The sequence below is a fragment of the Bos grunniens genome, chromosome 5 (genome assembly GCF_055505025.1).
Source record: "Bos grunniens cultivar Pamir isolate PY7600 chromosome 5, Bosgru_T2T1.0, whole genome shotgun sequence".
In the NCBI taxonomy this organism is placed as follows: domain Eukaryota; kingdom Metazoa; phylum Chordata; class Mammalia; order Artiodactyla; family Bovidae; genus Bos; species Bos grunniens.
The window spans coordinates 96,122,806-96,147,584 of record NC_141169.1 but is presented as its reverse complement, the minus strand read 5'-3'; the positions used below and the strand labels follow the sequence as shown (position 1 = coordinate 96,147,584).

General features: G+C 38.8%; 3 protein-coding genes across 6 annotated transcripts in view; all 3 read right to left on the bottom strand.

The window, feature by feature from the left end:
• Positions 1-229: 229 nt before the first annotated feature.
• Positions 230-15,401, bottom strand: WBP11 (WW domain binding protein 11). 4 transcript variants are annotated; one of them, XM_086401916.1, is made up of 13 exons: positions 15,258-15,401; positions 14,502-14,648; positions 13,202-13,316; positions 12,658-12,689; positions 11,900-11,993; positions 8,570-8,766; positions 7,544-7,677; positions 7,132-7,331; positions 6,342-6,533; positions 4,192-4,296; positions 3,499-3,786; positions 2,393-2,575; positions 230-1,248 (listed from the first exon to the last, which is right to left on the bottom strand). In XM_086401916.1, exons 3-13 carry the CDS (start codon positions 13,263-13,265, stop codon positions 815-817), a joined length of 1,923 nt encoding a protein of 640 aa, XP_086258042.1. In that variant the 5' UTR covers positions 13,266-13,316; positions 14,502-14,648; positions 15,258-15,401; the 3' UTR covers positions 230-814. The 4 variants fall into 4 exon arrangements, with proteins under 4 accessions (XP_086258042.1, XP_086258041.1, XP_086258044.1 ...); XM_086401915.1 differs by having other exon boundaries at positions 15,264-15,401; XM_086401918.1 differs by lacking the exon at positions 14,502-14,648.
• A 2,866-nt stretch (positions 15,402-18,267) lies between these two features.
• On the bottom strand, positions 18,268-19,593 carry SMCO3 (single-pass membrane protein with coiled-coil domains 3). The gene has a single exon (XM_086401923.1). The coding sequence runs from the start codon at positions 19,591-19,593 to the stop codon at positions 18,916-18,918; it is 678 nt and encodes a 225-aa protein (XP_086258049.1). The 3' UTR covers positions 18,268-18,915.
• Positions 18,268-24,779, bottom strand: part of ART4 (ADP-ribosyltransferase 4 (inactive) (Dombrock blood group)) — a 32,100-nt gene continuing 25,588 nt past the window's right edge. Inside the window, exon 4 of the transcript XR_015164224.1 lies at positions 18,268-19,608. The gene's annotated coding sequence lies outside the window, so the exon portion shown is untranslated. The remainder of the gene's footprint in view (positions 19,609-24,779) is intronic.

The window sequence follows — 24,779 nt, the reverse complement described above, 5'->3', positions numbered from 1 at the left end:
GCAATAAAACCTCTCAACTTCCTAAGCCAATATATAATAATCCTAAAGGAAAATAATTATCTCTTCTTTATCCTTTAAAGTTAAAGCTTAGTTCTAACCATTTTCAATAAAATTCTCTTTCCATATTCCATACCAGAAATGGCAGTTCCTTAAAACCCAAGTTTTAAACACTTGCTTTTCTGTCCATAAAAGTTATTATGTTTATACATTGTCAGTAAGACAGAAGATATCCTGGTGTGGAACATTTATTTATTTATTCCATGGAACACTCAAAGTTTAGATCAGTGGGAATTTTAATCAAAGAATTGTACATTTTCTTCCCACATATATCGCTTTGTATTAGGAAATGACATTGTGATCCATTTCACTACAATATTACAAAATATTTACAAGAAAATATTAAAAATAACTCAAACATGAAAGGCAAGATGGGGGTGAAATAAACTGGTTTTTCAAGAAATCTCTACTCCAGTGCCCACAGCACACAATAAGAGAGCCAAAACAAATAACAAGGTTCCCCTTGATCACAAGTTTCAAAGAATTGGAGTGGGGGAAGAAATCTGATGAAAATGATGGTATGAAAGGGGATGGATGTTATTAGCAGCACTGATTCAATAACCAATTTATTTTGCATGAAATACCCTCTCTTTTATATGCAGTAAATTCTGAACAAGGCTAAACTTTAAGATATTCCTTGAAATGAAATTAAAAATACCCTGACAGTGAAAGCAACTCTTCCACCTAAGCTGAGTAAGAGCCTCTTTCTCCATGAACCACTGATGTGAACAGAAGCCTGATCTAGCATCCAAAGCTGTCACAGCAGCCCTTCCATCTCTTTCATGAAAGCCTCATAGACATCGTCCTTAGTCTGCACCGACACAGGAACAGATGGGCCAGATTTGGGTGCTGTTTTGGCAAGAGGCACAGCAGAATCATCCTCCGACTTCCTCTGCGGAGCAGCAGCAGCCCCTTTATTCTCCCGACGCACCCGCAGTGCGGTCGGCACAAATCGTGTGATCTCTGCCTTGGGATTAGTGATCTGTGGCTTGGCACTGATGGTTGCCGTGGCTTTCTTCTCGATGGTGGCTGCGCTTGTGTCATCCGCCTTGGGTCTCTGGATCAAGTTGGGGGGAGCACTTAGAACACCAGGGTTGGGTAAGGGAGCTGGTGGGAAGAGCCCTGGTGGGGCAGGTCCAAGAGGAGGCACCAGAGGTGGGCGCATCATGCCAGGACGGGGTGGAGGGATACCTAGACAAAGGAGAACACAATAATAAAATTTAACTACTATTAAGGACTTTACAAACACAGGCTGACAATTTCTTGAAATGGACAATTTGTAGAAAATAAATCATACTGCCTGCTATCTGAAACTCAGGAATATATTTTGATAGTAAAGACTATTTTTTTGTAAAATAGTATTCACCTTCCATCTGTATCCCAATTCTTATGTTTTCCTCCTCTCTTAATAATGTACTACTTTAAACTATAAAGTAAAAGTAACAATACCAACTGTTTTCAAATATGATCTTAAGATGGCTGAATCTGTAATTTGACAACCTAAGATTCTATTCCATCTGTACAGTGCAGATGCTATCAAACCAAGGTTGGGATTTGATTCCCATGCGTTATTTACTGATTTACACAATACTCCTCCCCCTTAAAATGTAGCTGAATGGGCAGGAAATACAATTTTAATGCTGGAATGAGAAAATCCGACTAATCATAAAATGTCACCATTACTGGAAAAGAATTCATGTCTTACTAATGGTTTGGACATACCATTATTATTCACCAGGAAGTGCAGGTTAATTTTCTCCAAGTACCCCCTTTCAGACTGAGAATAAAATACCAAATTTCCTCAACCTAGGACACTATTGCTTATACACACTTGTAATTATTCCATATACCACTGAGAGAGAAAAAAATGTCCAAGAACAAGCTGAGGAGCTTAAAAGGAGACCTTTACATTAAATTAAGACAATCAATGTAGTAAACCAGAAATATACCTGCCACATATAAGATCAAAGGAAATTTGCCTATCTAACTTTGACACTGGGTAGAGAGAATGGAAGAAAAAAAACTTCCCCTTGTGACTGTAAACTTGATACCCATGCAGATGTATAGAATGACTTTACAACTCTAAGTGTAGTCCTAAAAAACTCTGAAATGAACAATTTAATCCAAAGTGTTCTCTGGCAAGGAAAAGTCCCCTCTGTGACAGCATCCAATTCAAATACCACTGGGAAGAACTCAACTTCTACCTAGGCCAAAAGCAGTTTAAAAACACCATTTTAAGATACCGCTTGATTTCAGGATACTGAAATGTGAAAATGTCTTAGGACAAATGAAATACATAGTAGACAGATTTTTGTCACAGAAAGCAAAGCTTCACCTGGAGGTGCCGGGGGAGGTAGCCGTGGTGGGGGTCCCCGAGGAGGAGGGCCAGGAGGCAGACCTGGGGGTGGGCCAGGAGGAGGGCCAGGGGGTCGACCGGGTGGTGGGCCTGGAGGTAAAAGGCGGGGCAGAGGCCCTCGGAGTCCTGGCATTCCAGGTGGTCTCAGGAACGGAGGAGCTCCTGAAACGAGAAAAGTGCGTAGTTAACATCAAACAAATATATCTGAAGTAGTAATTGTGGCGTAAGATAACTGAGATGTGATTTCACTTTAACTTAACATCAGATAACTTCAAAATTTATTATGGTCCATTTCTCTTTATTTCCCAGTCCTAACACAAAACATTTTAAACCACAGCTCTGCTGGGCTAGAGATACACAAAGATGACATGTCTTAAATGGCTCCAACATAAGCTGAAAATGCAGTATGAAAAGCATGGTGCTTTAAGGATCCTCTGAAACTCATTAAGATATACAAAGACCACTGAGAATGTCATAGGATATGTAATTTTGCTTTGCACTAGTCAGAGAATGAACTCAACTGAAGACTTAACTGGCAGATTATTGGACTAAAAGTCATAATTGGCCAGTAAGTTTTTTATATGTTGTTTCAAACTGTAAATTAACTTATTATACTTTTAAGCTGAAGACCTCATTAATACTGATGACTTCAGTCTCTAACTATACAGATTACACTAACATCCAATAACTCCCAACCAAAGAAGGACATGCAGTAGCATCTACTGTGCCCTAGTCATGTTCATAACCAACTAAGAACTGGGTCAACTCAGCATACTAAAGAGTAATTCTAAACAAACCCTCAGTTACATATTCCAGTTTCTGCTTGCTAAACTGTTAATATCAGAACTGATAAACTCTGAAAAAGAAGAGCTCTGAAGAAAGAGACAGCTGTCACAAGTTCTATGACTTACAAACAGTGTTGTTATGAATGAGCAAGTTGTGAATATCCTTGGAGAATCTTGATTTCTTAGAAAATTACACTAGCAGGAAACCAGAAATCATTACTACTAATGATGTCTACTTTCTGGAATAACTTCACTGTAACCACATTTAGGCTTATTTATTTACAGGATGTAAGTACTTGCCTGGAGGTGGTCCAGGAGGAAGGCCTGTAGGTGGTCCAGGTGGCCGTAAAGGTGGAGCAGGTGGCGGTCCAAGCGGAGGTGGTCCTGGCATGGGGGGTGCTTGTATCTGAGATGGAGGAACAGACTGTGGAGGGGCTTGCTGCTGGGAAGCTGCAGACGTGCCATCAGAGAGAGATTCCTCCTTATGCTGTTTCTGTGATTGCTTTTCTGCTTCAGAATCATCCGAATCTTCATCATCTTCCTCTGAAAATTCCTCCACTTCTCGTCCCTCCTCAGGGATTTCCTGACCTGAAAGAAATTTGAAACCAGACAAATGGAGCAGATTCATATTTTACAGCCTGTGAAAGAGCGATGCCTACAACACATAATCAATAAATGCTTTCTTAAAACTAACAACCAGTCTCCTTCAACAGAATATTCAGATATGCCAAGAATATAGTAGCATTCTTCTCATTCATACTAAGGCAGCAGAGTGCAAAGAGTCCAAGTTTTAGAACAAGACAGACCTGGACTTAAATGCCAGTCCAACTACTTACTGGCTGGCTAACTTTAGGCAGCTTACCTCAGTGTCGCCAAATCTTGACTTTTGAAAAACAAGAATTTAATACTTGATTGCTGAGATATTGAATAGAAAAATGTGTGTAAAGCAACTGGCAGGAGGAAATACCAATCACTGTTCTTTCCATGACTCACCTGCCATTCGAAGCATCATGGCTTGGAGAGGAGTCAGCTCCTTCATGTTCTTCTTCTTCTTCTTCCTAGATTTTCCAGGCATATCTGCAAACCGTACACTCAGACCTAAAGGATCAGAGAAGGGAAAGGATCAACAAAATTCAGTATTTGTTTACTATAAACAAATACACTAAACACTAGCTATAACTGCTTCCCACTACTTGGCAAAAAGACAAGAGCTATATTAAAGATAGTAAATCAAATGCCCACTGGTGGTAAATACATGCTACAGTGATTTTAAAGTTGAAAGTGAAAGTGTTAAGTCATTCAGTCGTGTCCAACTCTTTGAGACCCCATGGACTGTAGCCCACCAGGCTCCTCCGTCCATGGAATTCTCCAGACAAGAATACTGGAGTGGGTTGCCATTTCCTTCTCCAGGGGATCTTCCCAACCCTGGGACTGAACCCAGGTCTCCTGCATTGCAGGATTCTTTACCGACTGAGCCACTACTACTAAAAACTTTATGCCAATAAAACTGAACATGCAGATTAAAGTAATTGATAATTTTCTAGAAAAATGTTATTTACAACTGGCCAAAGGGGTGACAAGATCAGAACATAGAAATTAAAATGGTAGTCAAAGATCAAGTTCCTCAAAGGCACCTGGCCCAATAACTTTACAAGGAAATTCAGCCAAATGTTAAGTTACAGGAATTTCCTATAAAAGGGCACAGGAAAAGATGGAGTGCTATCCAGAACTTGAAGCTAGCATAACCCACATACCAAAACAAACCTGCTGGCCAACATAAAACATAAGCAAATTGAATTTGACAGTGTTTTAAAAGAAAATAACTTCATTAACATGTAGGGTTGGTCCCAGAAATGCAAAAATGATTTAACATTAGAAAAGCCATGAATGTAATTCATTACAATAAACAGCTTAAAGAAAGAAAAATCATTTACAATATCCCAAGAGATGATTAAAAAGTATTTATAATAAAACCTCTTAGCAAACTTAGACTAGAAGGGAACTCCTTAACCTGACAAAGGCTCTCTACCAGACACCTAAAGATGCTAAATGGTGTAGTATTAGGAACGTTCTTATTCTTAGATGGTAAACATTTACAGCAGGATAGAAGTTCTACGTAGGCAGGCTTTAGTTTTGTTTACTCCGCATTCTTAGTGTCTAGAAAAATACTTTGTACATAGTAAAAACTCAATTATTAGCTGAATGTCAAGTCATAGTTAGGATAACCATTTCCAACACATGTGCATCAGTGAATATATTAATATCCGTATTCATTATCATTCAATATATAAAGAAACCAGTTGGTCCAAAAAGAGGAAATTGAGGCAAATGACCACAGTCTAGAGAAAAAGGGAACTGGTGTGGCTCTAGCGACTTTCTGCTTTTCAGTACCACTTCTTACCTAAGTGTCTACCATTTTTCACTACCAGTTCTATCTACCTCTTTAAACTAGCTTTCTGGTTTGCAACCATGATTTAAGGAATATCTGGAAAAATTTTATCCTTATCAATACTGCAATATCAGTAATATATATAAATACTGTTTTGAAGACTTCAAATCAATTACAAAAGAAGCTCCAAGGCTACTGGAATATGACAGATGGTACATTTTATAAAATTTCCTTAATGAATGACATAGCAAAGTACATGTAGCTCAGTCTGAACTTAAACAGATAACATACATTTTAAGTATGACGTTTCCATTAAATCATGACTCCACTCACAGGTGTATCTTTAACTATGGTTCTTGTTCACTTAGGATTGCATGAACATAGAATAATATAAAGGACTCAAACATAGATATGTAAACAGACTCATTAGAAAACAATCAGGTGAATATGGTTTTCTTCCTACACATAATCACGTTAGGCCATCTTTTTGCTTTTTCCCCAAAAGTGGACTTTACTATGTAGACTTTTTTTTAAATCACATACACAGCTCAGCTTTTTTTTCCTCTCACAAATATCCACCAGGTACTTACTGTGTGTCAACAACGTTGAGACTTTGGAGCTACAAAGATGAATAGAGCACTGATCCTCCTTTCAAGGCACTCACAATTACTTTCATGGATCCACTAATATATCAAGACCTTTAGCTTGTGTGCTTTTTATTGCTTAATCCCATGAAACTTTCCTCTTCACATACCTGACTTTTTTTCTTCATTGTTTTCTCTCTCAGTGTCATCACGGTGCACAAATTCATCCCCTTCACTTTCTCCATCTGATCTGTCACTGTCGCTGTCATCAGTACTGTCGTCATGCTTATCCTGGTCCATGTCTTCAGGATAGCCATCATCTTCACTGGTGCTAGAAACATCATCGTCATGACCCCGCTGGGCTGGAAAGGGAGGAGGGAGCCAGGATCAAGTTACATAGCTGGATCCTATACGGCACCCCCAAATACAGAAAGCCAGGCTATTTGACTCAGAATAACCTGATTAAATTTTTTTCTGTATGAACTTAGCTATTCATATAGTCTAACAATATTTCCACTTGACAATAGTTTTAAATTTTCCTTTTTTATAATGTAAGATTTTTTTAAAGCTTCAAAATTGAAAACAAATTCCACTCAGAAAGCTCTATAAAGACATGCACATACACAATCAATTTAACTGTATATAAGGATGTTCTAGTCGAATGAAAATAAAGCTAAATGGGAAACAAGTATACAAGTTACCCAATTTTTAAGGTACTGATGTAAGAGTGGTATCTTCAAGGAAAGTCTAATTTAAAATACAACAGACATCTCTGTATTTCCTTATGCATGCTGTTTTCCTGAGTAGATCTATGATTTATTTATCCATCTGTTGGTATGTACAGGGTAGCCTCATTTATTTCCCAAGTTCTGAGGGTGGTGAACAAGATGCTATACAGCTAAATTAAAAGTGACAGTGGAAAGGTTCTAAGAGCAAAAGGAATAGTCAGTCACTCCTTACCAAGTTCAGGACTATATAACATGTCTTCATCTCGCCTACGAGTCGGAAGATCTAGGGCAAAGCCCACTTTGCGGCCATACATTTGTAAGACTTGAGGAGGAGGTGGGCCTGGGGGAGGACCTGGAGGTTTCCTGCCAGGGGGCAAACGTGGAACGCCATGTCCAAGAAGAGGAAGTATAGAAACTGCCCGAGTTGGAGGTCTGTAAAGAAAATTTACAGCGATCACATTACCAGTAATGAGATATACACTTCCTCTTCTAAACAGTTTTTAAAGGAGCTCTCAGGTCCTATCTAACCAAAGGAGAACTGCTTATATCCCCACTGTCCTTTACTTTCCACTGCAATAATCTGGCACGGACAGTCAAAAGGTGCTTTTACTATACTCTATTTGGTTCTGTTACCACTTCCTTACCCATAGGCTGAGGTCTTCTTAAGGATGGAGGGTGGCTGGGCCCCAGGAAGTGGAATGTCCTGGATCAAGATGTTGGAAGGAGCATGCGGCATATCTGGCAGAGGAATACTCTCCACTTCCACATGCTGGGCATTCTGAAAGAGAGAATCTTCCAGTCGGTAAGAGTAATCCCCCAACTCAACACCACAAACTCTACATCAGCTGTTTCATTACCTGGATTTGCTTTCCACCTAACATTAAGTATCTTAAGAAACAAAGATAGAAAGCCAAGTCAACATTTTTAAGATTGTCAGTAAGTTGAAACTTCAAGATAGTATGTATTCAGTGGTAGTACTTGGACTCTAAAATTAGCCTGCTGCTGTTGAATTTCTGTCACAAACAAGCTGTATGACAAAGTAAGTAACCTTAGCTTCCTTATCTGTAAAATGGGACCCATGCTACCTACTTTACCAAATTAAATCATTTTTTAAAAACATTTTTATCTTGAGGCAAAATTTACAATGAAATGTATAAATTCAGTGAATTTTGACAAATGCATATAATCTCATACTCCTTCCCAATCAATCCTTAACACTATCCCAAGGCTGCTGCTGATACAAATTTTTCCTCCATAAATTAGCTTTGCCTGGTATAGAATTTCAAATAAACGGAATCACAATCATGAAGAAAGGATAGTATGTTTTTGAGATTTAGCCATTAAAATTTTTACCTCATGTTTTTTGGATTATTAGCTGATCATTCCTTTTTATTACTGAGTAGCATTTAATTTTATGAAAATGTAACAGTTTATCTGTTATCTTATTAATGGGTAGCTGGGCTGTTTCCACTCCAGCTATTGCTGTAGTGGCAGGTAGATCAAGTTCTCTTGTATAAACACATAGGTTTAGATTTGCTGGCCAATGGGATAGATATATGTTTAGTCTGACAAGAGGAGGAGGTTCAACATCATCAAGTCTCCCATTATCAACTTTAAGAGTAAGTCTAACTATAAAATTTTAGTTTAGCTCTCAAAAGAAACGTGATTACCTTGACAGCATCAAAATACTGGCTAAGTTGAGCCCTCTTCTGTTCATATTCTACCTCTAACTTTCTCAATTCTTTGTAAATATCTGGATTCTCTTTCTCATAGAGTCGTAGAATACGTTCAAATGTTTCACGTAGCTTTTTACGCTTGTCTTTCAGCACTTTCTCATTTAACTGTGGCTGCTGCACTGGGTTAAACTCTGAGAGGAAAAAAAGCAGATTATGGCATTAAACACAAAAAAGTAACTTCAACAGATGACATCATTTATTAAAAATACACTTATATGTTAAAATTTTTCAAAAAGAGATTTAGACGCCAGATATATTCTTGTCAAAAAAGAACAGAACAGTTTATTGAAATTTCATCCCTTTAAAATGGCTATTAATTTTACTTCCTTTCCTAAGAAGTGTCACCTAATTGACTTTATTATCACTGTAATAAAAATCAATTTTCATTCCTTTATGCTAACAACCTGATACAGCTGTTAGTATATCAACAACTATAGGCCTGGGCTTACACACTACACTGGGTCTGTATTTAATTCTGAGATCCTGCGCACTTAAACTCTCTGATCTTCAGCTTCTTCATCTGGAAAATGGGGACATCAACTACTTCACAATCAAGCAAACATAAACTAGTATCTGGCTCACCACTCAACTATTATATGAGTTAGTGTTCCTTGTTGAGCTACTTAAACCTTTCTCTTCTGGTGTGTTCAACATGGAGCTTACTTTCACGTCTCCAAGAGGGACCAAAAGGGACTGGATTAGCACAGGACTCCCAGGTCTGCCTGGTCAACCATACCTGCCTCCCTCCATCTCCCTTGCCAGTGACTGACTCAGAGATCAACTGGCACATAAGCCATATTGGGACCAGATCCTTTTCTGAGACTTTAAATACGGGAGAGAAGCTCTCACAAGTAGAAATAAAATAAACCTACAGCTGTTTATGGCTTCATCTCTCAACCATCACTAATTCCACCACATATTCCACCTTCTATCTAAGAAATTCACTAGGTCAGACAGATGGACAGTCTTGCTCAAAATATTTGGGTTTTTGAGGCCCACTTCCCTCCAGGATTTCCCAATTATGGGAGTCAAGGAACACTTTTTTCTGTTTAAATTAGTTTATATTGAATTTTATAAATTATAATAGAGTTCTGATGACTAGTGTTCCTTCCTCCTTTTTCTTAAAGATTCACAAGCTTACTTATTGTCTTTCTTAAATCTTATTAACACTTTGATGATATATTCAAAATCAGAAGTGTGGTCTCAAACCACACTATTCCTAGTGTGATTCATGAAAGTGCTGTGTTTAACTTTAAATCCCAGCTGTGCCCCTTCCGAACAGTGTAACCTTGAGAAAGGTAATGTCTCTGTGCCTAAGCTTCCTCACCTGTAAAGGAGGGACAATACACCCACTCAAAAGAGCTGTCGGGAAAGTGAAGATTAAATGAAAATGTGGGAAAAAAAAAAAAAAAGAACCAACCCTGGCATGTAACAAGATAAGAGCTAAATAAACCTAAGTTATTAATACACAATTTGGGGTCATTTAATAGGTAAATATCCTGACATGCCAGGGAAAGCAACTGTCCCTACCAGTATTTAGACTAGAGGCAACAAGTGGAATCAGTTATAACTGAACTGGGAGAGATGTGAGATGATGCAGTCTGACCCAGAACTCTTGCCCAGGCTGGCTTCAGTATCTGCCACATTATTTGAGAAAGCTTTTAATACCACAACCCCACATAACTGGATTTTTTTGGAACCCCAGTTAATTCATCACTCAGAAGTTTCACTGCAGCTCTTTCACTCGCTATCTGTTTTCTGGGGCAAATCACGAAACCTGTATGGAAACCTTTGTAAACAAAACTTGTAAAGATTCTTTCAACATGCAATTAAAAAAAAAAATGCAGGGACAGAAGGCAGAATTGGCAAAAACTTGACAGCTGAAAACTATGGAGTTAATTAGACTATTTTTGGATGTTTGAAAACTACTAAAAAAAAGGAAAATTAAAAACCCCACTTGTTCTCAAGTTAACAGAATGGGTTGAATATGGAATCCATTTTGTGACTCGTCCTCTGTATTATTTATAACTACCTAGTCACTTTCCTGCATTGGAGAAGGAAATGGCAACCCACTCCAGTGCTCTTGCCTGGAGAATCCCAGGGACGGGGGAGCCTGATGGGCTGCCGTGTACGGGGTCGCACAGAGTCGGACACGACTGAAACGACTTAGCAGCAGCAGCAAAGTCACTCTATGCCATTCTGGACTCCTACTTTTAATTAATTGTAATCTGTTAAAAATACTTTCGAAAACTTTTTTCCTTTCATACCTGTAAGTATAAAGTATATAAATAAGGAAATAAGGGTTAAATAAATATGTTATACAATCTTTGGGACTTGGTAAAACTGCATTCTATTTTGAAGAGGTTTTTTAAACTAAAGGAACTTCTCTGTGAGTTAGAATAGAACTTCCAGTGGCAGCATCACAGATGATTCTCAAGCAACTCAGATACAAGAAAAGACAACATGCAGCTATTTCATATGGATTCCAGTAATGACAAAGCAGTGATACTGAAGATGCACGTGATGAGACTAGATAAAATTATCCTATATAAGGAATGATACTAAAGCTGAAATGGATTGAGGGCAGGAGGAAAAGGGGACGACAGAGGATGAGATGGCTGGATGGCATCATCAACTTGATGGACCCGAGTTTGAGTGAACTCCGGGAGATGGTTCACTCAGGGACGCCTGGCGTGCTGATTCATGGGGTCGCAGAGTCAGACACGACTGAGTGACTGAACTGAACTAAACGCAACAAAGGAAGAAATTCTAATAGGATATTTTTTTAAATGTGATTTTAAGTATTTTATTTCTTCTATATCCTTACTAAGTAGTCATTTATCTTTGGATCATCTATTGGAAAAGAGGGGCAACAGACACATTTATGGTGGCCCAATATTGAGATTTACATGGTAGCTGCCAACACTGAAACCCAAAACAAAAAAGCCCAAGGTGATTTCAAAAAGCAGACTTAGTCTTCTCTTAAAAAAATGAACTGGCCAAACTGGGCTTTTGTTATCTTATAAAGAACAATTAGCTAAAGCTAAATAATGGCTTCCCTCTTATTCTAGATGAGATTTCAAGTTGGTAACAGCCCTTCACTCCATTTTGTTTTTCTAACACTAAAACTAAATCCAAGCATCATGTGCTATCATGCTTTTTTCTGTAATTCTTGTATCTGTTCTGCTTCACTCATTAACTGCCTATCTCTATGTATCAGACTATTATCTCTGCTATAAAATCCATCCCTTTACAAAATCTTACCCATTTCATCCAATTTTTCCATGTCCCGGATAATTTGTTTGGGATCCTTCATCTTTAAAACTGCAGCTCGTACCATCATGCGCTGTTTTTTGTTCTTCAAAAAAAAGAAAAAAGAGCACAATTTGCAGAAGCTGAATACCCCTGAGTTTTCATGTCAATGTGTCTCAAAAATCCATTTAAACTGAAGTTGAACTTCTTCGTTTCTGATCACTTGTTTCAACCACCAGAAACAGGAGTAATATCATTTTTTTATTCCCCCAGATATTTCCAATTTAGACAAAAAGATATGTTTTGCAAAATTTAATGCCAGCAATAGAAACAAGAATGAACAGTTGAAAACTACTGAAAAGCTAGGTTCTCTCAGTGTGTTAAGGCATGATACTAAAATATAAATCCTTTTTTATTCTGGGGACACCTTTCCACAAATTTAACAAATCATCATCAGGAAAATTTAGTGTCACATTTACTTCCATTCACTAATTTAGTAGCTTCCAACAAAGCAGTTAAATGGCAAGAGAAGCATTTTTTAAAAGTATTTAAGTCACTGGGAATGGTAATCAAATAAAAAATGTTACAATAACTCATCATGAGCCTATCTACAAACTTAGTTCAGTCTCCCAGTACTGTGGCTTAGTAAATCTTATGAAAAGCATAAATCTTTTTCTGGCAAATAATTGGAAATGTTTCTAAATCCACTCATCTCAAATAAGAGGTGTCAAATTACACTTATGTCTAACAGGATGCTTCTGGAATCATACCTTCTTTAATTCTCTTTTCCGAGCTTCTTTTCCTTAAGAGAGGGAGAGAATATAAAACTTAAAGCCTTGAACATTAGCATTTTCTCCAATTTAATACAGGTAATTTTTTACTGTCAGAGGTTGCTCTGTGTGCTGTAGGATATTTAACACTATTCCTTGCCTCCACTAGATACCAATAGTAACCTTTTAATTATGGCAACCAAAACTGCCTCAAAACATTTTTAAGTTCCTTAAAAAAATAGCTATGAATCTGAAAAAAATGCCATTAAGTACTAAAAAAGCACGTACAAAGCAATTTGTTAAAAATGTCACATACAAAAAAGAAGGCTTTAAGCTAATTCTATTTTGCAAGTCAATCAAATTAGAAATATGGATACTATCTTTTGTTACATGTTTAAAGTTTTAATCATGTGCCCACTAGAACACTAGATAACTTTAATTACAAATACTACAGATCTTGCAATTAAGAAAATAATAAAATAGACTCCCTGAAGCAATTTTTACCACCCCTCTTCTTCATCATTCCACATTAATGGACACTTACTGGCTTGGTCTGTAGGGTTCATAAATTTTCCACTTTTGGTGGATGACGTGGATCTCCGCCCCATGTTGACAAGTTGTTTGATTTACTTGCTTCTTTAAAAAATAAAACCTAAAACCTGCGAAGACAAAAAGGCTTATTTTTCCTTAATTTACAAAATTTCTTCCTTTTTATATTTATAAAATTTTCTTCCTGACCATCTCTGAAAAGAAACTTCTTTTATTAAGGCCTTGTTCTTTCCTAGTTTTAACTTAATGCCCAGGAAAAACAGCTTCAACTTCTCCAACCACAAAAAATTAGATTCCTATTATTTATAAAGGTAATGAGTATGAAGATTACTACAAGATTACTACTATCATTAACTCATCAATTAACTTTCTTTTATGGATCACAGCATTGACCCATCAATTGGAAAAAATCATTGGAAAAAATCAATCATCAAAGAATGTTTCAGCAACACGACACACACTATGTACATGAGAGGGTCACTTGTTATTTTCTTATATTCTCCCTTTATTTATATGCAGGGTGAAAAAGGAGTAAACGGGAAATGGGGGTAATGATCTGGGCTCAAGGACAAATAGCTCACCCTTGTCTTTCTCCATGGTTTCTTGGCATGTATTCTCATCACCTCTAAGACAGTAAAAACTCCAATTTAAGCCTATTTATTAATTTAGATTTAGTTCCAATTCAGATATAATTCTTGACTGTTAAGCAGAAACTTAAAAACATAAAACCACAAATAGTCAAAATATTATATGAGCTTGTATAAACATCAAGATACAAATTTTTCTTACTAATGTCTACTTGACTCCCGACTTGTATTTTTTAAGGTAACTGAAAGAGGTAATTGTATATGAGGGAAAATATTTTGTAAGTCAAAACTTTAATTGACCTAAGAAATTATTATGGGTTCCCCAGGAGGCGCAGTGGTAAAGAAAGAGCCTGCCAGTGCAGGAGATGCAAGAGACTTGGGTTGATCCGTGGGTAAGGCAGATCCCCAGAAGAGGAAATGGCAACCCACCCCAGTACTATTGCCTGAAAAATCACCAGGACAGAGGAGCCTGGTGGGCTACAGTCCATTGGGTCGCCAAGAGTTGGACAAGACTGAGCACACACGCAGGAAGACACTATCATAATCATCTCTTCTAGTTACTCCCAATGGATGACAACTTTCTGATACTTTGCTCTTTCCAATAAGAAAGAGTAATACATATCCTTCCCTTTGAAAGCAGACACTTTTAAAGGGAGGGAAAGGGAAGATCATGAGGTAGATTTTTTTAAGCAGACCATAGAATTATACCTTCCCTTCACGAAGGTTTTGTCAGGCAAGTTTATTAGTTAATGCGTCTTCCAGAAAGTATCCAATTGCCTTGATTTCTGCTAAACGCTTCAAAGCTGTTCCAGTCGCAACTAATTTACCCTGTCAAGGGTTTGCTTCTCAGAAAAACTGGAATTGGGGAAGAAAGGAAGCGGAAACAAGCAAAATTAGCACAAATACAAGCACTCACATCTTTGATGGCCTGTATCTTTTTCGCTTCCCTCTCTCAATTACCCTCAGGCTCATTTTTTTTTTTTTAACTCTCTTCTCCCACAAATGAAACCTAGGATAGTTACAGAGGACACTGGAGCCTTAGTCTGCACTACTTGTCTTGTCTAAAACCTGATGAGATGGGTAAATCGGGTCACGAATCGCTTAGGGTAACTCTCAACAGTCAAAGAGGCTCCCAAGGGACGGAGCCCATGTCCAGCAAAGAAGCCAACAGCATTTGCAACTGCCGAAACCATAGCGACGGTTGACCCCCCGACTCGAGGTAGCAGCAAGCCTAAGGCAACCAACCGGTCAGCGTCAGGAGGCGGCGCTGACCGACCCAGGCGAAGACAGCCGCTTAACCGCTGGACGCAGCGCCGCCCCAAGAGACCCCCTAGTCCGCGATCGGGGAGACCCCAACGGCGGAGAAGAAGAGCGGGACTGATGAGCCTGGCGTTCCCGAGGCAACCGCGCGGGCCCCGGGAAGGGACGGGAAAGGTGAAGTAACGGAGTGGAACGATCCCGCACACTCACGCTTCTGCTGGGCTCCTGGGGCTGTGAGAAGTGGGGAGGGGACGATTCTCGGCCCGTTTGACTTCGTAAGGGCCTTCACCTCGGCCTTTCGGTCAACCACCCGACCACCGCCATCTTGAAACCTCGCGCCCCTCCGCCACCCCTACGTCACTTCCGAGCCGAAGATCTCCGCGTTTCTTCGCCCTGGAACCATAGAGAATAACAGAGAGCTGCAGGACCAGAGTCTCTTCCGCCCAATACAGTACCGAATTGGTCGGTTATCGGCTAAGAGCCCGCCTCCACCGCTCAGAACAACGGCTTCGTGCTGATTGACACTTGTCTAGCCCAATAAGAGTGTGAAAATGAAGCGGGTGGGCTGTATATTTGGCTGAGGCGCCTTCTGTTCTACTTCTTCGGCCACAGGCGTTCTGACTTAACATCGGAGGGTGTCTTTTAGTACAGGCCGATTCCAGATAGGGGACTATTTAGCGCTATTTGTGTCACCTGGAATTGTGTTTCTGCAGGTTTTTTTCTCGTTTATGACGTAAGCGGATGAGATCTTTCGGGAGTTTCTGTTTGAAAAGGAATCCCGAAGTAAGGCTTGCTGCCCTGCTTCATCGGAGAAGGCAATGGCACCCGACTCCAGTACTCTTGCCTGGAAAATCCCATGGGCGGAGGAGCCTGGTAGGCTGCAGTCCATGGGATCGCTAAGAGTCGGACACGACTGAACGACTTACCTTTCACTTTTCACTTTCATGCATTGGAGAAGGAAATGGCATCCCACTCCAGTGTTCTTGCCTGGAGAATCCCAGGGACGGGGGAGCCTGGTGGGCTGCCGTCTGTGGGGTCGCACAGAGTCGGACACGACTGAAGTGACTTAGCAGCAGCAGCAGCCGTGCTTCATACATTTAGCTAGCTTGGTTTGCCCCTGGAAGTTAAGTTGATATTTTCCCACAGAACATTTGTAGACCTGAGGAAATCAGTGTAAATGTTAGAGTCCCAGATTGCTAATCTACAGGATTCATTTTTTGAAGAGGAAATGTGAGGACACACGTATAGTCAATTTTAAATTTACGAGAGGAAGTTGGTTTATATTGTATCTTTTACCTACCAGTCTTTTCACTCACAAAATATCCTTTATGACGTCACCGTACAAAGGGGTTTGTTCCCTTAGGTCTAATCTTCGTCCTTTCCTTCTCTTTTGTCTGCTCTTTATCTAAGACTCCTCCCATATCTTTTCCCCTCAAAGGTGAGTTTAAACTTTCAAAAATAGTATCTCTTACAGGAAAGTATGTTAGATATGGGCTTCCCTCATAGCTCAGTTGGTAAAGAATCTGCCTGCAATGCAGGAGACCCCGGTTGGATTCCTGGGTGGGAAAGATCCTCTGGAGAAGGAAATGCAACCCACTCCAGTATTCTTGCCTGGAGAATCCCATGGACAGAGGAGTAGCTTGGCAGGCTACAGTCCATGGAGTCGCAAGAGTCGGATACAAATTAGCAACTAGAGAGAGAGATGTTAGATGTAGGTCAGTTCTTACTATCAGTTATAAATATTCCAAGATCTTGATGGAGATACATACTAATTTTTTAGAGAATATTTAAATGTGCGCTTAACCTGTAAGATTGGTCCCTTACCTGAAGCTTTGTTTTACAAGATTATTGATTCGGTTTTTGGCTGAATTCTGAGTCTCACAAGAGCAGTACGTTTTTAAGTTTTGGAATCATAATGCAGAATAAAAATTTTGAAGGTGAACTAAATTGTGATGTTTTGCAACTAATTTATAGAAGCAGTGTCAGAGGGAAAGAAAATGAAGACTAATTTTGAAAAGCTACAGTGTTTCCTCTAAATTTTTGAGATACGTTGTGCTTTTAAAATGTCAAGACGTTTCTTTTAATTGGATGCAAGAATCAGCTGTAACGAACATTCTTGCAGGAATTACTTTTAAAATAATTTTGTATGTACAACCCACAAGTCTCAATGGGGAGTTACTGGTCGTTGAAGGATTTAGAAAATAAACACTTGCTTCAGAAATTCAGCTGAACCGCTTGGCCTCTATAGCCTTGGGATTTTTCTGAAATTAGATAATTAATGTAATGGATCACCTGAGATTTTTTGTATAGCAGGGAAAGCTTCCTCCTTTTCGCTAGTATTGAAAATGAAATTTAGTTTTTCTTAAAACTCATAAAGCAATAAATTACAACTTTCCTTTAAACAACAAATTCTTAAAAGAGTAGTGTCTCTCCTACATGGCATCCGGTCCCACCACTTCATGGGAAATAGATGGGGAAACAGTGGAAACAGTGTCAGACTTTATTTTTCTGGGCTCCAAAATCACTACAAATGGTGGCTGCAGCCATGAAATTAAAAGACGCTTACTCCTTGGAAGGAAAGTTATGACCAACCTAGATAGCATATTCAAAAGCAGAGACATTACTTTGCCAACAAAGGTTCATCTAGTCAAGGCTGTGGTTTTTCCTGTGGTCATGTATGGATGTGAGAGTTGGACTGTGAAGAAGGCTGAGCGCTGAAGAATTGATGCTTTTGAACTGTGGTGTTGGAGAAGACTCTTGAGAGTCCCTTGGACTGCAAGGAGATCCAACCAGTCCATTCTGAAGGAGATCAGCCCTGGGATTTCTTTGGAAGGAACGATGCTAAAGCTGAAACTCCAATACTTTGGCTACCTTATGTGAAGAGTTGACTCATTGGAAAAGACTCTGATGCTGGGAGGGATTGGGGGCAGGAGGAGAAGGGGACAACAGAGGATGAGATGGCTGGATGGCATCACTGACTTGATGGATGTGAGTCTGGGTGAACTCCGGGAGTTGGTGATGGACAGGGAGGCCTGGCGTGCTGCGATTCATGGGGTCGCAAAGAGTCGGACACGACTGAGCGACTGATCTGATCTCCTACATTTAAATGCATTGTATATATATATGTGTGTGTGTGAGATCTGCTTATTTTAAAAATGTTCCAAAGTGTTTAGACATTCACTTGAGGAAAATTTAATCATCACACCACAGTTGGTCAGGATTGATTGCAATTACAGCAACAGTTTTTATTTTTTATATTTTAACTTTTATCTCTTAACAGTCAATCTGAATTACAGAGTAGTAATTAGTAGAAGTTTCCAGAACAGTTGCCTCCTTTGAAGTAAATTGTTACAAACCAGATTTCAGTCTCTTCCAGTTTAGGGCAAATTGCATTTAAACTGATGGTCACAATTACCGTAGTCTTTCTGTTCCATTCGAAGGCTCAGCTTTTATGTGGGTGCAGAAGCTACTATGTCCCTTAGAACTAAATGATGTCTGAAGCTAGTGATAGTCTCTTCATTCAATGCAAATTTTGAAGATTTTGACTGGGAATTAGAAAAGGAAAAGGTCACCCCTACATGCTGCTCTGCAGTAGCATTCACCCTAATGTTGATCTGTAGAGCACAGTGAGAGGACATCCCCGGATGCAGTCTTTCACTCAGGTCTAGCACCAACTGATCCAGACATTCATTGTTGACGGAAAACTCTAGAGTCATCTAGTTGTAGCATTTCTGAGTCCTTGGAGTTGTTTACTGTATTTCTATCTTGTTGGAAGCTTATGGAGAATGAACCTAATCAGAGAAGCAAAACACCATTATGGAGAGAGAAGCAGAAAAATATTCCGGTGGCACATAAAGTAATTTTATTTCACTTGATGTTTCACTGTGTTGGTGACCTCAGTAATGGCATGATGATATTTTTCTGAAGCTGACTTGAATTCCACCAGGTGCTTCTCGTAACTTTTGATGGCTGCTTGAAGCTGTGTTTTCTCCACTGCTCCCAGGATGGCCCGGATGATCATATCTATCCCAAGGCCAAGAACAGCGACTCCTATGCTACCAAGGAGAGACGCACCAATCTGAGCTAGCACAGTGACCAACTTGTTAATTATGCCAGTTGTGACATTTGAGCCCACAAGTTTAACAGCCACTGCACTGGCGGCAGAAGTGGCTTCTCCTAGAATGACTGAAATAACCTTCTGTACTATCGCAATTTTCTCGGTTTCTCTTTCCTTAATATCCTGAAGTTTTCTATAAAGAGTTGGCTCTAGTTTATCTTTTAGTGCTTCATCCACCTTTTGCAATTCTTTTTGGATGTTCATCATGGCTTGGATGATGATATCACAGTTTTCTTTGATGGTCCCGTCTCTTTTCATTTCAATGGAAGGTAACGTACACCCTAAGTGCGTGTTTAAAACCCCAATCAGCTTATTGGTGGCATGGAAGCTGTCAGATAAGCAGTCAAGGAGCTCCTGGTGAAGACGGTTTACTTCTTGTCGCCTTTTTGGGTTCTCTGGATAGAGGAAGTCACTTTGAGCCATATTTCAATATGGTCTCTGAAAAATACAATAGGAAGTCTTTACTAAAAATCTTGAAAAATATCTGCTGGTTGCATAGATTTGACCAGGAACTCTTTTACTATGTGGATAAAAAAGTAGTATGCTACCTAAGGAATTTCTCAGAAAACTCAGCATGTTCTTCAAAACCATTTTTTGAAATGTGAAGTCACTGTATGAAAATACGGGTAACGTAGTGCAACCCATGGATGCATTAATTATGGCATTAGATCTTGTGATGGGGAGATTCCTAGATAGTACAGATTTGTGTTGGTCTAACATCTGATTACGGAGAAGACAATGGCACCCCACTCCAGTGTTCTTGCCTGGAGAATCCCAGGGACGGGGGAGCCTAGTGGGCTGCCATCTATGGGGGTCACACAGAGTCAGACACAATTGAAGCGACTTAGCAGCAGCAGCAGCAATATCTGATTATTAATAGATGTGATTATTTCCAAGTAATATTTAATAATGTATTTGAAATGGTTAGCTCTTGATTACCAGTGCTTCTTAATTTCTTCAACCTATAGTCACCACTTTGAATAGACCTACCAAATTGATTTTCTAATATTTGAAATTAGTAGGGTTAGAAGAATATTAAGATCTCTGAGTTTGCAGGGCAATAGCTAATTTTATTTATGCACTCATCTTATTATTTGAGTGGTTATTCTATTCACATGGTTTAAAAAGTATACAGCATATATAGTATATGTAGTTTAAAGTATAACATATGCTCTGTTATTTTAAAATATTAAAAAAGAAATCAAAACACTTTATATCTTTACAGGCAAATATTTGCACTCCAAAACCTAAGCATCCAGAGGCAACACATATAACAATAGAATGTTTACAAAAAGATCCTCATGATAAAAGTATATTTGCAAGATTGCTTAAAGTCTCACTTGCAGAGGCAGTCATGCTGGTGGAAGGGACAGGGCAGTTATGAATATCTCTCTGGTTCTCTATTTGCAAAGCTTTTAAGTTAAATTCTTTAGAATTGTCTTTACTGCACTTGGCCATCATTCAGATAAGCTAGAGTTGGCCTCAGAAAGAAGATAATACCATACCAGAAAGGTATTAAGGAATAAGTAGCAAGAATCCACCATAGGGGGGAAAAAAGAGTACACCATAGAATGAATAAGCCTGATGTTTATATCCTGCTTGTGTTTGTACTTTTGGCTCAGAGAAAGGAGGAACAAGTGACACTCTTCTGAGTGAACGTGGGAGAAAGTTTGGACCCAGTGAGAACAATGTTCCTCGGTATGCGCACTTTGAGTAGTCTTTCTACCTACCTGACATTGATTTTTTTGTTTGAACTCGGGAGAGAAGAATAAGAAAATGGAGTCCTTTTTACCTGTGTAGGATCTGGCATATTCTCATTGAGAAAACAACATCCTGATTAATTGGGGCCCTATCTTTCTGTGACCATGGTTTTGGATATTTATAGTGTATTTCCAGTGCTCTTGCCTGGAAAGTCCCATGGACGGAGGAGCCTGGAGGGCTGCAGTCCATGGGGTCGCTACGAGTCGGACACAACTGAGCGACTTCACTTTCACTTTTTAGTTTCATGCACTGGAGGAGGAAATGGCAACCCGCTCCAGTGTTCTTGCCTGGAGAATCCCAGGGATAGGGGAGCCTGGTGGGCTGCCATCTATGGGGTCGCACAGAGTTGGACACGACTGAAGTGACTTAGCAGCAGCAGCATGGTATTTCTAAGCCTGGATATTGGGAACCTTGGAAGCATGGGATAAAGGAATGAAGATATTTTCTCTCAGGAAAGTAAACATGAATATAACCTATCCTCCATGTTAGAAAGATACAATATGGAAACGGAAACGGGAAATTTTTGAAAAACAGATTAGGAACATTATTATTTTTGCTCTTAGTTTTAGAAAAATGCACTAGTACCCCAGATGGAGTAAATTGTATCATGGCCAGAAATTAATTTTTATCTTTGATTTAGATATAGTACACACACACACACACACACCAGACACAAATGTCCACAAATCAGTAAATAGAAAACATCTCAATTCTGTTTAAAGAAATTGTTGAGTGAGTGAAGTGAGTGAAAGTCATTCAGTTGTGTTCGACTCTTTGCCACCCCATGAACTATACAGTCCATGAAGTTCTCCAAGCCAGAATACTGGAGTGGGTAGCCATTCCTTCTCCAGGAGACTGTCCCAACCCAGGGATTGAACCCAAGTCTCCCACATTGCAGGTAGATTCTTTACCAGCTGAACCACAAGAGCTATTAAATATTCCCCAAACTCACTATTGGGTTGCAAACTGTAGTTTGCTAACCACAAACTATTACTTTGCTTTTGCTTTTTTTCTCCTAGAAATTTTACATTAAACCTTTTTGTTGTTGTTCCTAGTATTCAGATCTTATCATAAAGTGAAAACTCTAGTTTCTGGCTTTGAGCTCTAAAGATCACAGACTATATCCCCATTCAGAAATTTAGGTGAGAAGAGTCTTTCATACCCTGAACAAGTGAAAAATTTCTCTAAAAACTATCATGTGCCATTATTTGAAGGCATAACTTTTAGAAAAGGTATGTGGTTCTATTTACCTGAAGATAAATACTTGGAGAGATAACTTTCCCCCTTGATAAGAGGTTAAATGCTTCCAAGTAGTCAGTTGCTTTTCAATTAATTCATTGTTTTAACACAGCTTGACAAATTAATCATAAAGTACATTTGAAAGACTAGACTTTTCCTTTCCTAGACATTGAAGCAGTATGAACCAGTGTTGTACCAGGTGCAAGAGTAGATGGAATTATGGAGCAAAATAGTCCCCAAAGGAGACCCTGATATATGTTTGATTTAATATATATGTAGATACTCAAATCAGTAATAATTGAAATTAGTATTCCATAAATGATTCTGGAGTATTAAAAATTTTTAATGTTATCAGTGTAAAATTTTAAATGTTATCAGTATAGTATATGTAAAAAAAAAACAAGTGATACAATAGCTAGAAGAAAATAGATAATTTTTAAATGTCTGTATGGAGAGCTTCATAGGCTTAAAACCAGTGAGAATAAGTCACACAAACTTTAACAATGATTACCATGTAAAAAGAACTAAAACTGGTTAAAATGGAGGAAAAATGAAAAAATATTGATTTCTGAAGTTTAGTTGTTAATAAGGGAAGCAGTAATAATCTCATAGCTAAACACACTTTGAACAGACAGTAAAAGAAGAAATAGTAATAACTCATTGATGAAAGGTTCAGTCTTACCATAAATCAGACACAGTGTTTTTTCATCTACAAAAGTAATATTCTCTTTCCTTTACATACTAAAAACCCTTGGGCATTCATTTTTATACTCTTTTTCCTGGGTTCCAGATATCCATAATTTTGTGCCAATAACAAGTCTGAGTAAGAAACATCATGATGTGCTCAGGATTATTTTTTACATTTAATGAAGACAGACTTTTATTGTCTTGAGTCAGGCTTACCTTCCTTTTTTCACTTGGGGAAGGGGACTTGACAGTTTCTTTCTGCAGAGAGATCTTCAGCAGGCATGCCACTATACTTACCCCAGTACTGAATACAGTTTAAAACTATTTCTATCCCAACAGTGAGATAAACACTAGAGAACTAGGTGGAGGAGAGGTGGCGTTTGAAGGTGAAATCAAGGATTATGTTTTGGACAGGTGAAACTTGAAGAGCCCAGTGAAGGAAGTAATTTAATAATGCAGTAGCAATTTATCTAATGGATAGTAGTACTTTACTATTATAAGGTAGCATGCTAGGCTCTGTAGAGCCTACAGAAATGAAGTAGATATGGTCCCTGCTTTTATAGAATCCTAATGTAGGTAGGAAGTTAAAGACATTTAAGACTGCAATGTCAAGTTGAAGGCAGTATGTCATACCAAATTATAGATAGAGGTGGTGCATGCCTTCGGCAAACTCATTTAAAAGAACTCACACTTTGAAGTAAGATACATCATATGGTGTCACTTATAAATGGGAATCTAACAAAATGGTTTATGTGACCTTATTTACAAAACAGAGACAGAGTCACAGATGCAGAAGATAATCTTATAGTTACCTGGGGTAAAGGGAGGGGAGGGATAAACTGGGAGATTGGGATTGACATAGATATACTACTATATTTAAAATAGATAAGTAATAAGCATATGCTGTATCTCACAGGGAACTCTACCCCATATTATGTAATGACCTATGTGGGAAAAGAATCTAAAAAAAAGTGGAGGTATTTATATAACCAATTCACTTTTCTGTACAGCAGAAACTAACACAACATTGTAAAGAAAGAAAAGAAGAAAGTGAAGTCACTTAGTCGTGTCTGACTCTTCGCGGCCCCATGGACTGTAGCCTACCAGGCTCCTCAGTGGGTGGAATTTTCCAGGCAAGAGTACTGGAGTGGGTTGCCATTTCCTTTTCCAACATTGTGGATTAGCTTTATTCCAATAAAAGTTGAAAAAACAAAAAAAAAACCTCACGCTTTAATAATATTGACCTTGGGGCCATGTGGAGACATCCAATTATCTAGGGAAATGATTTGTACCCTTTCAAACTGATGCTCTTAGATACATGCTTGATATTTAAAGGACAGGTTATACACCATTTGGAGAGGGAAATGGCAACCCACTCCAGTACTCTTGCATGGAAAATCCCATGGACGGAGAAGCCTGGTAGACTACAGTCCATGGAATTGCAAAGAGTCGGACACGACTGAGCGACTTCACTTTTTATACACCATTTGGAAAATCTTAGTTGGCAATGGGAAGCATTTGCACTACTGCCCATGACAATTTAGCTCTGACACTTGAATTGCTCCCTTCCCTCAGCAAAACGAAAAAGATCTGCCATCAGATGGAGTCACCTTTCTTAAAGATCACAGTTGTTACTCAGGCATGCCTCAAGTGATCTCTTACCAACAATATGTAGTACTGTACCCAAGAGGAATTCTGGGCCGTATACTTTCCTCTATCTTATTGCATTTCAGGTTTGACCTTTTAAATACTGACTTTAAAATTCAATCTTTTAAAATAATTTTAAAGTTTTTAAAAAATGATTTTTAAAGTTCAGCATCAGCAGGCAACTAAGTGGTGTATTTAATCCAGCTCCGATCAGCAGCATCTTCTGTATGGCAGATGTCAACTTTACACTATTTTTTATCACATGATAGTGCTTC